The sequence below is a fragment of the Lepidochelys kempii genome, chromosome 24 (genome assembly GCF_965140285.1).
Source record: "Lepidochelys kempii isolate rLepKem1 chromosome 24, rLepKem1.hap1, whole genome shotgun sequence".
NCBI lineage: Eukaryota > Metazoa > Chordata > Testudines > Cheloniidae > Lepidochelys > Lepidochelys kempii.
The window spans coordinates 1,461,651-1,474,992 of record NC_136403.1 but is presented as its reverse complement, the minus strand read 5'-3'; the positions used below and the strand labels follow the sequence as shown (position 1 = coordinate 1,474,992).

Below are 13,342 nucleotides of genomic sequence, written 5' to 3'. Positions count from 1 at the left end.
GCGAAAGCCCCTGAACTGCGAAGCCGGGGCTGAGGGTGAAGGGGGTGGCACTGGATCTTCCCAGGCGCCATTGTGATTGGTCTGCTCCAGCTGAGCCCCCAAGTTCTAGCCCCATGGGGGGGGTCTAGCCCCCTGCTAGCCCAGCCCCCACTCTGATGGTGCCCCTCAATCTCGACCCACAGCCCCCTGCTAGCCCAGCTCTGGAGCCCCTCCCCGGCAGCGGGAGGCAGATTAATATTAATGGCTTTTAGTTGAGGCTTCCGCACAGACTCATCCACCTCTCCCCTCCTCCCTTGGGGGCCACCAAGCCCCTTTTCTCCTCATCCCCGGCTGTGAGCCCCCAATCCCCGCTTCCAGCCTCCATTGGTGCCACTCCCCCCTCAGCCACCCCGGGGCGCTGCCGGGTCACCCCCTGCCCCTGGCCAGCCCTGCCCAGGCAGCCGAGGAGCCGCAGGAAGCTGCCCCCCCGGCTGTGGTTAATCCCAGTGCAGACTGGCAGGATTACGGGGGGGATTAGCGCTGCTTGTCCATCACTTACATAACCTGCCACATGGCGCGCGAAGTGGGGGACAGGGCTCAGGGCTCTGCTGATTTGGATTCATGGAGGGGGCTGGCGCTGGGCCAGTGTGGGGAGCGGGGGTTCCCTTGGGCCAGCGCCTCGTACTTGGGGGGTCAATTTGGAGAGTGACTCGTTCTAGCAGCTTGTGGGCAGCAAGGCACCTGTTAGCACCTGGGGAGAATTTGCGCAGCGATGCCAGGCGAGGTTGGCGGGGCAGGGCTGGACCAGGGTTTCTCCTCCCCGCGCCACCCATTATGCCGGGCGCTGCCCAGGGCCTCCCAACCCTCCATGACACCTCAGATCCACCTGCTGCATGTGGGGGGAGCTGGCAGGCCCCTACCTCCCCACAGCACTGGGCACAAATCCAGTGTGAGCTCACGGGGATGGGCGAGGCAGCGGGTGCCAGGCAGGAGCCGGGCTAACCTCCAGAGAGCATTAAAAGCCCCCACCCCCAGTGGGAATCCGCCTGCCACGGGATCCCACTGGCTGCTCAGAGCCATGCGGGGAGCTGAGCTGGGGCCCCCTGAGACCTGATTCTCCAGCGCCAGCATCCCAGAAGCCAGGCCACACCCGCTGTGTGAGTGAGGGCAGGATTGGGGGGGGGGTCCAGCCCCACGTGCTCTGGAGCAGAGACCGGCCTGAGACCTGGTGCCAGGGCTGGCAGGGAGGGGGGGTGCTCGGTGGGGGCTCCCAGGGGCCCCGCCTGGGGAGAGGACTCAGCTCTCCTAGGCACAGGACTGGACCAGGCCCAGTCTTGGTGCTCGAAGTGCCAGGTTTGTGGCCAAGGGGCCAAGGATCGGGCTGCCTGGGGGTGCAGGACTAGGGTGTGAGGTGAAGGAACGCCAGGCGCCGGGGGATGGGAAGCAGGGAGGGGAATTGTTAGGGAGGGATCTTTTTAACAAGGGGGGTGGGGTTTGGCTGGGCTGGTGGAAAAATCACTGGGCTAAATCCCCCCCTGGTGTAACTGCGGCGTTGGGATCTGATTCACCCCGGGCGTCCTGGCTAGGTGCTGTGATGCTCGTGCCAACCTGGGCCCAGCTCGGGTGCCGCCCAGCACTGGACTCATGCTCTCACGCTTACATTACCCGAGCGAGGGGCATGACTGAGCTTGGGGCCATTGTGCCAGGCGAGGCCAGGCCCTGCCCCCAAGTGCTCACAGCCAGAGCAGGGCAGAGGGGCAGGGACTGGTCCATCCCCAGCAGGGCAGGTGCCCTGACCCCCAGCCCAGCTCCTTAGGCAGTGGGCGGGAAGCTGCCGAGCTCCTGGCTCAGGGAAGAGCCTCCCCCGGTGGCTTAGCGGGAAAAGCCTAAAGCTCTGGAGCACCCAGCACAGTCAGCATCTGCCCAGAGCCTAGCAGGGGCTGGAGGCTCCAAGGTACCCAGATGCCAGCAGCCCTGCTCATGGCATGGGAGGGCAGCAGCTGCCAGAGGCACAAGGGTTAGCGTGTAACCTTGTGACGGGGTGCATTCGGGGACCCCCCAGTCTGCAGCAAGAACTTGTCACCTGGTTCCACTGGACAGCTGCAAACGGGGCCCAGGCCCTGTGCCCACAGGCCAATTCTGACACGGGCCAGGGTAAAGCTGCCCAGCAGACGCCCACCTGGCAAAGTCAAGCACAGCTGGGGCGGGATTTTATCTGTCCTGGGGCCGAACCAAGCAGGGAAGGGTCCTTTGTTCCCATGCTGGCTCCAAGCCCCACAGCAAACGGACAAAGCGCGGGTCCAGGGAGAGCCCCGGCAGCCAGACACCTCCTCTCTGCTCAGGTGCTGAGCAATCGCCGAGCTCCCGGCCCCGGCCGAAGGGATTTGGCCCGAGCTCAAGCTGTCACCAGGATGGAGAGGTAGACAGGGCCGAGCCGAGAGCCAGAACCCCGGGGACGCCAGCCAGATGCTGGGATTAGCTAGATGAACGCACATGGGCCCAGCCAGAGCGCTCTGCCGACAGACGGATGAGCACTGAGGGGATAGATACCCAGACACCGAGATTAGCTGGATAGACGGGCGTGGGGGGGACAGACAGACACTGACAGAGAGATGTTGCTGCTGGTTGCTGGGGGGAGCCCTCGGGAGCTGGCAGACACGGGATTCGTTACATTTAATCCCCCTCTTCTTCGTCAAACACACTGTAACTCTCATCAATATTAACGGCCTCTCGGCCGCCTGGCTCCAGCCGCGCCCCCCCCCCCCCGGACTCCTCCATTCATCCTAACTCAGCTGCAGCCTGTTTGGCAGCAACCCCCGCCCCCTCAATGGTCTCAGGACCAGTCCCTGCCGTGTGCCCTCAGCCTATCAAGCTGCAGCCCCCTCCCAGTGCGTGGGCTGGGCCCGCTGCTTGCCAGGCCAGTCTCACTCTGCGTGGAGAGGCACATTGGCAGCAGGTACCCGTCCTGCCCCAGCGCCGAGCACAGCTCCCCACTGATTCCCCGCCATGCAGCGACCCACCATGCTCCTGCTCTGCCTGGCTCTCCTGGCCCACCAGCAGGCAGATGTGAACGCCCGGCTACCCCAGGACTTTCCCCTGAAACACTCGTACCAGCCGCAAGAGAAACAACTGGTGAGTTCCTGTCTCCGGCCTGGCGCGGGCATGGCCCCCAGTGTCTCCCACGGACCAGGGCATTCACCCAAACCTGGCTGCCTGTGTCTTTGCAGACACGCGCCTCCTGGTGCCACCCTGGGCTCTCTCACGGCCCCAAAGGCTGAGAGAGTCTGGAGAAGGGCAGGGCAGCCCCGATGCACACCCGGGAGGACAAGACTCTTAGAGGCCAGGAGGAGACCCAATGGGGGGCAGCGTCACCCCATCACTACGGGGTTCTTGCTTTTTCCTCTGAAGCAGCTGGTGCTGGCCAATGTCACAGCCGGGCGGCCGAGCTTGGCAGCCAGTCCCTGTGCTCCCATGTGAAAAGCTGGGTGGGACCGGCTGCTGCAAAAGAGAACAGAGGGGAGAGGGACTGGGCAGTCAGTTCTCTGCCCCCCAAATGGCTGTGTCAGTTTCACGAAAGGGTGAAGCTGGGAGCCCTGAATCAGAGCTCCCGGCAATGCCCAGATCAGGCAGAGGGAGGGGGCAGGGTAACTAGCTGTCACACCCGCTCCTTTAGCAAAGCAGCAATTTCCAGCAGGCCAGCTCCCCCCAGCCGGCCCTGGGGGCAGGGCTTTGCACTCACCTTCCTCCTTCTCCTTGTCCCTCGCGGCACCCAGCTGGAGGAGCTGCAGGACGTGCTGGAGAAACTGCAGAGCAAGAGGATTTCCACCTGGGAGAAGAAATATAACCAAGTCCCCAAGGTACCATCCGGGGCTGCCCCGGCCCGTTCTGATTCCATGGCTAAAGGATCCATGTGGGTAACGAACGCCCCAGCTGGGCAAGCCCAGTGCCCAGCAGTTCTGCGTTTCCATTTCTCTGCCTGCCCAGCGGAGCTTGCTGCTCGTTCCTCTTCCAGGTGCAGGCCCGGGGCAGCTCCCTGGCTGGTGGGCCCCTGTGCGGCCCTGCTGTGCTCCCTGGGGACCGGTCAGTGACCAGCCGCACTCCAGGCCAAGGGTTTGTTTTAGCAGTCTAGGCACAGGGTGGGTGCGGTGGGGGCCCTCCCCCTGCCCCAGCTGAGCCAGACAGGAGCATTTTGGAGCCATTAGAGTAATGGGGAAAGGTCACGTCTTTGCCTTCCCCCTCATTCCAAAGCTGCTGCCCCCCTTGATTTCCACGGGCATACTGGGGCACACCGGGCCCAGTGTCCTGTCGCTGGCGGGTCGGTGCCAGGTGCTTCACAGGGAAGGACCAGAACAGGCGATTCTCGAGTGATCCGTCCCATCGTCCAGTCCCAGCTTCTGGCAGTCGGAGGTTTAGGGACGCCCAGAGCATGGGGCTGCGTCCCTGGCCGTCTTGGCAAACAGCCATTGATGGACTTGCCCCCATGAATTCTCCTTTGATCCCAGTGATACTTTGGGGCTTCACAACACCCCTGGTGACGAGTGCCCCAGGCGCTGTTGGGTGGAGAAGAAGCCTCCTTAGGTTTGTTCTAAGGCTGCTGCCGAGTCATCTCGCTGGGTGACGCTGGGTCCGTGTTACGTGAAGGGGTAAACGACACTTCCCGTGCCACTTTCCCCCTACACCAGCCCTGAGTCACAGCCCTCTGTCCTCGCCCCCGAGTCGGCTCTTTTCCAACCTGAACAGCCCCAGGCTTTATACTCTCTCCTCCTGTGGAAGCTGTTCCACTCTCTGCTCATTTTCCTTGCCCTTCTCTGCACCTTCGCATGGCAACGCGAGGCCCGTGGCCAGAACCTGCAGCACCCACTGTGCCCGCCAGCCTGAGGTGCCTCCTTCCGCGAGGGGGCTGCCTCTCCCAGCAGCGTGGGCTGACGCTCGCCCGGGAGCTGCTGTTCTTGGTGCAGCTGGAAGGGCTTGGCTCTGAGCTCATGCTGCCCTCAAACAGCTGACGCCCCTGCTCTCCTCCCCTGGCTTCAGTGACCCAGCCATGCCCGGTGCTGGGCGAGGCCTCTGGGGATGGGCTGGGCTGGGCTCAGCAGCAAGGGTGCCCCTCTCTGCTCCAGGGAGGTGGGATTCCTCTTAACACAGAGGGCCCAGCTCCCAGGGCAGCCCCCGGCACCTCAGCCTTATGCCACCAGCGCCGCAGCCTTACCCCCGGCCGCACTGAGGGGGCTGATGCGGTATGGGCACAGATCTGGCTGGGGCAGCAGCGGGACCCAGAGCCTGTTGCTTCTGGCAATTAACCAGAGGTGCCAACGCTGGGATCGGGCCCAGCCCCCACTTGGGCAGCCAGTGCCCAGCCTTTGCTCCCCCAGCGAGCTGCAGGCCTGCATACAGCTCCTGCCCCTCAGGGGGGATCATACTGACCCCCCGAGACCCTGCTGCCCAGAGGGGTTTCAGGGGCCCGGCTGTAACCACAGGGTCGAAAGGCACCTGCCAGGCGGAGCCTTGTTTCCAAGTGCTGCCCGCTGGCACAGCCCCGCCCTTCAGCTGTGCCTCCCTTGTCCCCACAGTGCTCCATGGGCCAGGCGTGCGCGGTGAAGAAGGGGGCCCGCATCGGCAGGCTGTGCGACTGCCCCCGCGGAGCCACCTGCAACTCCTTCCTCCTCAAGTGCTTGTAGCCGCTGCCCGTGAGGGACCCCAGCCGCAGATCACCTTCCCACGCCGCCGTGTGTCACGCTGCACATGCCTCCGCTCCACCTGGGCGGGGGGCCAGCCGGCCGGCCGTGGCCACGCTGCTCAGCAGAGCCCGGAGGAAGGGGGTGGTGAGAGACCGTGGCATGGCCAGCGTCTGCCCCAGGAGGCTGCCGCAGGGCTGCGGTCTCCAGGGCAGCCCCAGGTGCCGGGCACACCCCCACCTTGGCAGCAGAGCAGACTGCAGCTGCCCTTTGGACTACGGAGACGTGGCCACAGCCCCCTCCGGCATCACTCGGCCCTGCTGCACTCCGGCCTGCAGAGCCACCCCCCTCCCGGCCACCATGGCCCAGCCTCCAAATCCCCTCCAGCACCAAGAGGGGGACACTTCGGAACATGGGCTCCTGTGATCAGACTCCTAAATCCAGCTGTGAGCAGCCTGCACTCAGCGCAGCTGAACCAGCTCTATGCCCAGGGCCCCAACCCTGCCAAGACCTAGGCCCGTGTGCACCCTTATCCAACTGCTCCAGGGGGCTACTACTTGCCCCGGTCCCTAAAGCACTTGGCAGGGCTGAAGCCCCAGTGCCTCCTGCTCCTCCAGCCCCCCACTTCCCAGGGGCACTGCTCGGCCGCTTGCACGTCACCCATGAGATGATGAAACGAGGGCCACGGGTTTTGTCTTCTTTCAGTTGCTGCCTGCAGCCCCCTAGCACACCCCGCTGCCCGCCTGGCTCCCCCACCGCTTGCCCCCTTAGCCAGAGGCCTCGACCTTACAGCCAAACCAAACCATTGCATTGAAAGTTTTTTTAATGACATTCCTGGTTCCATTCAGTTTTGTAAAAGCCTTTTGAAGAAAATAAACCCTGACTGTTCGAGCTAAGCCAAGGGTGGCCACCTGCAGCTTCTTTCTAGCAGGCAGGCGACACCTCCCCAGCGAGCTGGACCTCAGCGTGACTAGATTTGAGGGAAAGCGGAAGGGAGGATTCGAGCCAGCCTGCTGCCTGCTTTTGGGAACTGCCAGGCCTGGGTGCGGGTCTGCCCCAGAGATCCCATGGCAGCAGTGGGTCCCAGGGCACCAGCTCTGGAGCCTGGCGTTGCTGGGGAGAGGAACCAGCCTGGCACCAAGGGTCAGTCACCTCAGACCGACAGAGCAACTGAACAGGGCTCAGCCCCGGGGCAGCACTGCAGGGACCGGAACAGGAGGGAGCCGTGAGCTGTAACTCTCCCCTCATGGGGAGCAGCAGGAGCCTTGCAGGGCTAGCCGGGCACCTCCCTGGGCCAGTCACCCAGTGAGCAACACTAACTGCACCGGGGGGGCTCCTGCTGTTGCTCCGTCAGGGGGTCCTGGCCCAGCCCCAGTTGTGGGGTGCTCTGCTGGGGGGAGATTGGAGAATGCTGTGCAGCAGTGCACTGGGCTGCTCTCCACCAGGAGTGGGCGCGTGGGAGGCCAGGCCCACCCGGAGCAGTGACACGGAACATCCCTCAGCTCACGGGCAGCCCCAGGAGACAAGCCTGCCTCCCAACTCCCAATTAGCACTGCAGCTGCCTGCTCATCAGCACCCACACGCTCCCCTCCCTGCCGATGTTTGGGGCGCCCCAGGGAGGGTTTGGCCCCCTGCACCTTCCATGCACCAGGACGCTTCCCGGCCGGTAATGCCGGAGACGGGCCAGCTCATGGGAGGGGATGTTTAAATGGCTCTCCAGACCTCAGCCCAGGCTGGGGCAGGGACAAGCAGGCTGCTGGGAAGCTGCTAAACATCCACTCATTCGTCTCGTCGGTCCCCATGCAGGGCTGCCCACACCCTGCTGTTAGCCCAGGCAGCCCAGAGAACACGGCTGGGAGCTTTCACCCCCCTCGCCCTTCACAAGGACTGAGGTGCAGCTGCAAGCAGTCGACACTCAGCACTTTAATAAATGCTACTCTAATCTAGGGCATTTAGGAGGAGCTGGCCCCAGCCTGCGCTGGAGGGAACCCACCTGCAGGGGGCATGGTTCCCTGGCCTTTGAAGGGGGTAATTAGTGACAGCTGTGCTGTGGGCTCCCTGGCACGCTCAGATCATTGTCCGCAGGGGGCATCCAGCAGGATGGGACAGGAACATGGACCACTGGTCTTCTGGCATCAATCTGAGCTAACGCCCAGTACCAGAGACATCGCCTCCATCCCCTCCCCATCCAGCCCCTGCCCAGGCTCTGGCTCAGCTGCCAATCGGGGCCCGCACTAGAGCAGCAGGGCGCAGTGTGACAAGACCCTTGGTTCCCAGGAGATGGGCCGGCGGAGTGGGAGGTCAGTGCTGGGACTTACCCCTGGAGCTGGTCATGGATCAAAGCCCTACGTTCATGAGGCATAGCCAGGCCCCCGGGGCAAATCTTTGCCCTGCCTGTTAGCTCCGGGCCCTCAGCTGGGAGAGACACTGGCTTGACCGTGACTTGCTGCCATAGAACTGGGGTGATGGGGGCATGAAGGAAGCTGCTAACCTGGGTGTTCCTAGGGGGAAAGGGCGCAATGGTGCCAAGAGGCCTGGCCCAGCTCCTTCTATGCCTGCAGGGGGCGCTGTGCTGGCAGGGGTAATAGCATCAGCCCAACATGGCTCCCAGGGCAGGGGCCAGCCCAGCAATTTCCTATCACAGGGATCCCCACAGCCAGCTGGGGGGAGCAGCTCCCCCATTCCCTGCAGGCGGCTGCGTTACCCAGCTGGAGGAAACCGTGCCCACTTCTCCCCCGATCCTGGCACTCGTTAAAAGCAGAGCCATGGGGCTGGTCTGATCAGCCTGTATGCACTGAGCTTGACAAGCTTCGAGGCCCAGGAGACCAGCCCTGGCATCAGCACAGAGCAGCAGGGAAGTGGGTGCCAGCACCTGGCCTGCTGCTCTGGGGTCATGGGAGGGATGCACACAGGGCAGGGAGAGGGCTGGCAGGACTCCCTGAGCAGACAAGCCAGCTGCCCGGGGCTCCGCATCCCCCTGAGGGAATGGAGGAGCTGCTGCCAAGGGCACCCCTCCTTTGCTTGAGGGCTGCTCTGCCCCTCAGCCAGGCAGGGTCATGCTTCACTCCAGCAGTAACGGGACAGCAAGTCCCCCGCGCCCTGCTGGCCGCCCCAGTCTGGGGCCTGTATTAACTAACAGCCCTCCCTCCCACCCTGCACCGGGGTGGACAGCCGGCACTGGCAGGCTCAGAGGCTGCTCCTACATCCAGGCTCAGGGTTTATTGTCTCAGAACCTGCATAAGGAGAAGGGCTGGGTGCTGTGTTAATTCCAAGGGATGCAAGGTGGCAGCCCTCGCTGGGCACACACCCCACATCCCACCAGGCGCTGCCAGCCACAAAGGGATTCCTCGTGTGCTCTGATGGCAGGAAAGAAGGAGCCAAGAAGGGATGGGACTCTGGTCCTCTGCATGGCAGGTGAGATGGACAGAGGGGAATCCCCAGTGCCTGGAGACCCAGCCGGCTGCCGAGTCTCCAGGGAGCAAGCAGAGCGGCATTTGGTGTGGCTCTGAGTTGGCTGAACTGCAGTGCTCTCTGCCAGGACACAGATGATCTCGGTCTCTGATGCCAGTCCCCTTCTCCTACAGCTCCCTGGAGCAGGAAAGGGGATTAGCATCCATGCCCCAGTTCCCCACACAGGGCACAGAGGAGGTGGACAGCACCAGGGCTGCTGGGAGTCAACAGACACTAAATGGACTCGATCTGCTTGCGAACTTTCTCCAGGGCCTTCCTGTCCAGCACCCTCTGGCGGTACATGACCAACAGGGCGAAGGCCACAGCGACACAGATTGTGGCCCCCTCAAACTTCCAGAAGCTGCGCGCTTCTGTCACCACTGAGCGGCAGCTGTAGAGAGAGGAGAGAGTTGACAGGACTGGGATCCGAGCCAAGGGCAGGAGTGCTGCGCGGCCGGGCAGCAACCGCAGCAGGTCCCAGCACACGCTGCCCTGGGCAGTCCAAGCGGCTTGGGCAGTGGATGCTGGGAGCTGCCCCACTGTATTACAGGGGAGGCTGGCTGCAGCAGACCCCATTATAGCCATGCTAGGTGCAGTCTTGGGACCCTCCAGCAACACTGCCCTGGCTGCCCCCCCTGAGCTCAGGTGCCCTGGATACAGCATGAAGCAGCCACACCCAGGAGCCCAAGATGCCTTCCTAGGCTCTGTCCCAGCAAGCCCTGGCTGCCCCATGCTGCACCCGAGACGAACCGCAGGGTCCCGGGGCTTGGCTCACCTCTTGTACTCCTCCTTCTTGGACACAGCGCAGCTAATTTGCTCGATGAAGCCAGTCATGCTGCACTCGGGCATCGTCTTCTGCAATCAAACGAAACCCATGTTCACACACTCTGTGGGGCGGGATGTGTCATTCCCCCCACTGGTCCCGAGGGGTCTCTACTCTGCGGGGCATGATACCTAGTGTCCCCCCTCCCCCCCCCACTCTGAACCTTCAGCCTGACCCAGGCAGGGTGCATCCCACTCAGCGCTCCCCAAGCCAGGGACCAGAGCAGGGTGTAACCACCAGCACTTGTCAGCGAGCCCCCCCGGTCCCCACTATCTGGCTGCAGGGCAGTTCATCTCCACACTTACTGCTTGGAAGGTTGTGCACAGGGCACAATCCTGAACAACGACAAAGTCTTCCACTTGCCAGCACGGCGTGGCAACCAGCGGGCTCACTGAGAAAAGAGGGGAGAAAGGTTCAGAGCCCAGTCCAGCCGCCCAGGGCCTGCAATCCGAGCAGCCAGGCTGCAGATGGAAGGGCAGCAGACTCCCAGGCAGAAGAAAGATTTTACTGTCATCACTAGTCAGGTTTCCACTGAGCCTAACAAGCTCGAGAGTGACACTGACTCTTCCCCAGCTGAGCACGCACCAGGGCGCCCCCCCTCAAGAACAGGGTGTGACGAAGTGGGACTGTTCTTAATGTTTCCTCTGAATAGTGTGGGGGTGCCTCAGTTTCCCCTAGGCAGTTCTTAAGTATCTAGGTGGTGGGGTAAGGGTGTATGATCATTGCAGAGCCCTAGAGGGCAGGTGTGTGCAGGAGTCTGGACACAGAGAATGGCCGACACCCTGTTTCCTGGCAACTGATGGCCTGGGCCCTTCCCCCCTGCGAGGTGAGAGCTAAAGGGTTGGAGAACAAAGGAATCAGGTGACCACCTGGCCCGGGGAAAGGAACAAAGCCCAGAGGAGGAGGGGCTGGAGGGAGTTTCAGTTTGGGGCTGGCTGGGACATGGAGTGAAGTGCAGACGTGGTCGTCTGGCTCACTGCCCCCCAAAATGGACCCAGCTGAGGGGTCCCGTTCTCTGCACCTGCAAGCTCTGTGTTAGACCATGTCCCTGTCGTCTAATAAACCCTCTGTTTTACTGGCTGGCTGAGAGTCCCGTCTGACTGCGAAGTTGGGGTGCAGGACCCTCTGGCTTCCCCAGGAGCCCCACCTGAGTGGACTCACTGGGGGGAAGCGCACGGAGGGGCAGAGGAGGCTGAATGCTCCGAGGTCAGACCCAGGAAGGTGGAAGCTGTGTGAGCTGTGTGTCCTGAAGACAGGCTGCTCACAGAAAGGAGACTTCCCCAGAGTCCTGACTGGCTTCATGGGGAGCAGTTCCAGAGCATCGCCCAGGGACTCCGTGACACAGGGTCTTTGACACTTTCTGGCCAACAGCCTCCCCCCTCCCTGCGATGTCACCAAAGGAGCCTGCGTCACACCAATACTTAGGGTGGGGAGCCAGGAGCTCCAGGCGCTGCCCCCAGCTCGCTGCACAGCACGAGTCACCCACCCCCATTCCTTGCTGGAGGACCATCTCCGTGGCACACAGGAGAATTAGCCGGGTCTGGAGCATGTGTATCCTCGCTGAAATGGGACTCGCTGCTGGGATGCTCAGACCCACAGGGAGGATAAATCCCACCGGAGGCAGCTGAGGATTTGCATTATGGCACCACAGCCTGCAGCTCAGCCCGGGGGGCTCAAGTGCCCAGTGCAGGCAGGGGCTTTCGTGCTCCTGCCCTGACCCCGCAGACAGCAGGAGCCCTGCAGGCCAGACGCGCCAGCTCTCCACGAACCGGGCCCCACAACCATGGGCCGCTAGCCACGCCGTGGCGGCTCCACCCCCCAGCACCCACCTGAGCGCTTGGCCTCGCTGGACACCGTCGCCTCTGCCAGCCTGCAAGGAAATCAGAAAGGGGCTGGCCTAGTAAACCGGGGGGCTCCTGGACTGAGCAAGGGGGCGGCTCCGCCCCAGGGCCCTGCCCAGCCAGGGGGCCCAGGGCCGCTCACAGGCTGCCAGAGCCACAGGGGCTTCGCCGCAGCTCCAGCCGCTTGCCAGGCTGAACCTGCAACCCCCGCCCTGCACCCGGGGCGCCAGGTGGCCCAGGCTGGGGGGGGGGGGGCGGGCCCAGGGGAGGGCGGCAGGGGGCTCCCTGTGGGGCGGGGGGGGCCGGGCCCAGGGGAGGGCGGCAGGGGGCTCCCTGTGGGGCTGGGCAGGGCGGGGGGGGCCGGGCCCAGGGGAGGGCGGCAGGGGGCTCCCTGTGGGGCTGGGCAGGGGGGCGGCGGAGGGTCCCCAGGCAGGGGGGGCAGGCCGGGGGGGGGGCCGGCCGGGGGGGGCCGGGCCCTGGGGAGGGCCCCAGACGGGGGGGAGGGGAGGGGAGGTGAGGGGGCCGGCGGGGGGGGCCCTGGCAGGTTAGGGGGGGCGGGGGGCCCTGGCGGGGGAGGGGGGCGGGGGGGCCCCGCTCACCTGAGGCCCCAGACCAGGGCGCCGAGCGCGAGCAGGACGCGCGGCCCCATGGCGGGGGGGGGGGGGGGGTTCCCGGCCTCGCTCTCAGCCGCCTCGCCCCGCCCCCATCTTGGCCTGCGCGGGGCCCTCTGGGAGCGGCGGGAGCTGCCCGCGGGAGGCGGGGCCAAAGTGGCGGCGGCGCGGGGCATGACGGGAAGGGCGCAGGGGGATCCCAGCCCGTGACGGAGCGGCCCGCGGGGGCGGGGCCTCAGCTCCTGGGGCAAGGGGCGGGGCCTGGCTGGGGGCGGGGCCGGAGGCGGGGCCCGGGGCGGGGCCTGGCTGGGGGCGGGGCCCGGGGTCTCAGCTCTGGGTCTCAGCCCCACGGGCAGGGTCGGGGCCGGCTGCGGCCCCCAGGCCGGGCGCTGCCCCCGGGGTCCCCCTTCCTTCCCCGCAGGGGCCAAGGCCGGATCGGGCTGCCTCCCGCCCCTTCGCAGCCCCATGGCCGGGGGGCGACGCTGCTCCGGGGGCTGCTCCGGGGGCGGGGCGACGTGGCTCCGGGGCGGGGGACGCTGCTCCGGGGTCCCCGGGGGGGGGGGGAGACGCTGCTCCGGGGGCCCGGGGGGGGCGACGTGGCTCCGGGGTCCCCGGGGGGGGGGGCGACGCTGCTCCGGGGGCTGCTCCGGGGGGGGGCGACGTGGCTCCGGGGGCCCGGGGGGGGAGACGCTGCTCCGGGGGCCCGGGGGGGGGCGACGTGGCTCCGGGGTCCCGGGGGGGGGGGGAAGACGCTGCTCCGGGGTCCCCGGGGGGGGGAGACGCTGCTCCGGGGGCCCGGGGGGGGGGCGACGTGGCTCCGGGGGGCCCGGGGGGGGAGACGCTGCTCCGGGGGGCCCGGGGGGGGGCGACGTGGCTCCGGGGGGCCCGGGGGGGGAGACGCTGCTCCGGGGGCCCGGGGGGGGGCGACGTGGCTCCGGGGGGGGAGACGCTGCTCCGGGGGCCCGG

General features: G+C 65.4%; 3 protein-coding genes across 3 annotated transcripts in view; 2 read left to right on the top strand and 1 right to left on the bottom strand.

Moving 5' to 3' along the window:
• UBAP2L (ubiquitin associated protein 2 like) overlaps positions 1-13,342 on the top strand; it is a 403,300-nt gene that overhangs the window by 210,899 nt on the left and 179,059 nt on the right. The gene's annotated exons all lie outside the window — the stretch shown is intronic.
• LOC140902472 (cocaine- and amphetamine-regulated transcript protein) lies at positions 2,903-9,150 on the top strand. Its single transcript, XM_073322581.2, has 3 exons — positions 2,903-3,111; positions 3,753-3,836; positions 5,547-9,150. The coding sequence occupies exons 1-3, from the start codon at positions 2,986-2,988 to the stop codon at positions 5,652-5,654; spliced, it is 318 nt and encodes a 105-aa protein (XP_073178682.1). The 5' UTR covers positions 2,903-2,985; the 3' UTR covers positions 5,655-9,150.
• Positions 6,457-12,529, bottom strand: JTB (jumping translocation breakpoint). Its single transcript, XM_078850458.1, has 5 exons — positions 12,365-12,529; positions 11,754-11,794; positions 10,230-10,315; positions 9,877-9,956; positions 6,457-9,492 (listed from the first exon to the last, which is right to left on the bottom strand). Exons 1-5 carry the CDS (start codon positions 12,412-12,414, stop codon positions 9,336-9,338), a joined length of 414 nt encoding a protein of 137 aa, XP_078706584.1. The 5' UTR covers positions 12,415-12,529; the 3' UTR covers positions 6,457-9,335.

Coding starts and splice junctions, on each gene's coding strand:
- LOC140902472 (XM_073322581.2), top strand. CDS start 2,986: ATGCAGCGACCCACCATGCTCCTGCTCTGCCTGGCTCTCCTGGCCCAC. Junction 3,112..3,752: donor AGCCGCAAGAGAAACAACTG/GTGAGTTCCTGT, acceptor CGCGGCACCCAG/CTGGAGGAGCTGCAGGACGT. Junction 3,837..5,546: donor AATATAACCAAGTCCCCAAG/GTACCATCCGGG, acceptor TTGTCCCCACAG/TGCTCCATGGGCCAGGCGTG.
- JTB (XM_078850458.1), bottom strand. CDS start 12,414: ATGGGGCCGCGCGTCCTGCTCGCGCTCGGCGCCCTGGTCTGGGGCCTC. Junction 11,795..12,364: donor GCCCTGGTCTGGGGCCTCAG/GTGAGCGGGGCC, acceptor ATTTCCTTGCAG/GCTGGCAGAGGCGACGGTGT. Junction 10,316..11,753: donor CAGCGAGGCCAAGCGCTCAG/GTGGGTGCTGGG, acceptor CTCTTTTCTCAG/TGAGCCCGCTGGTTGCCACG.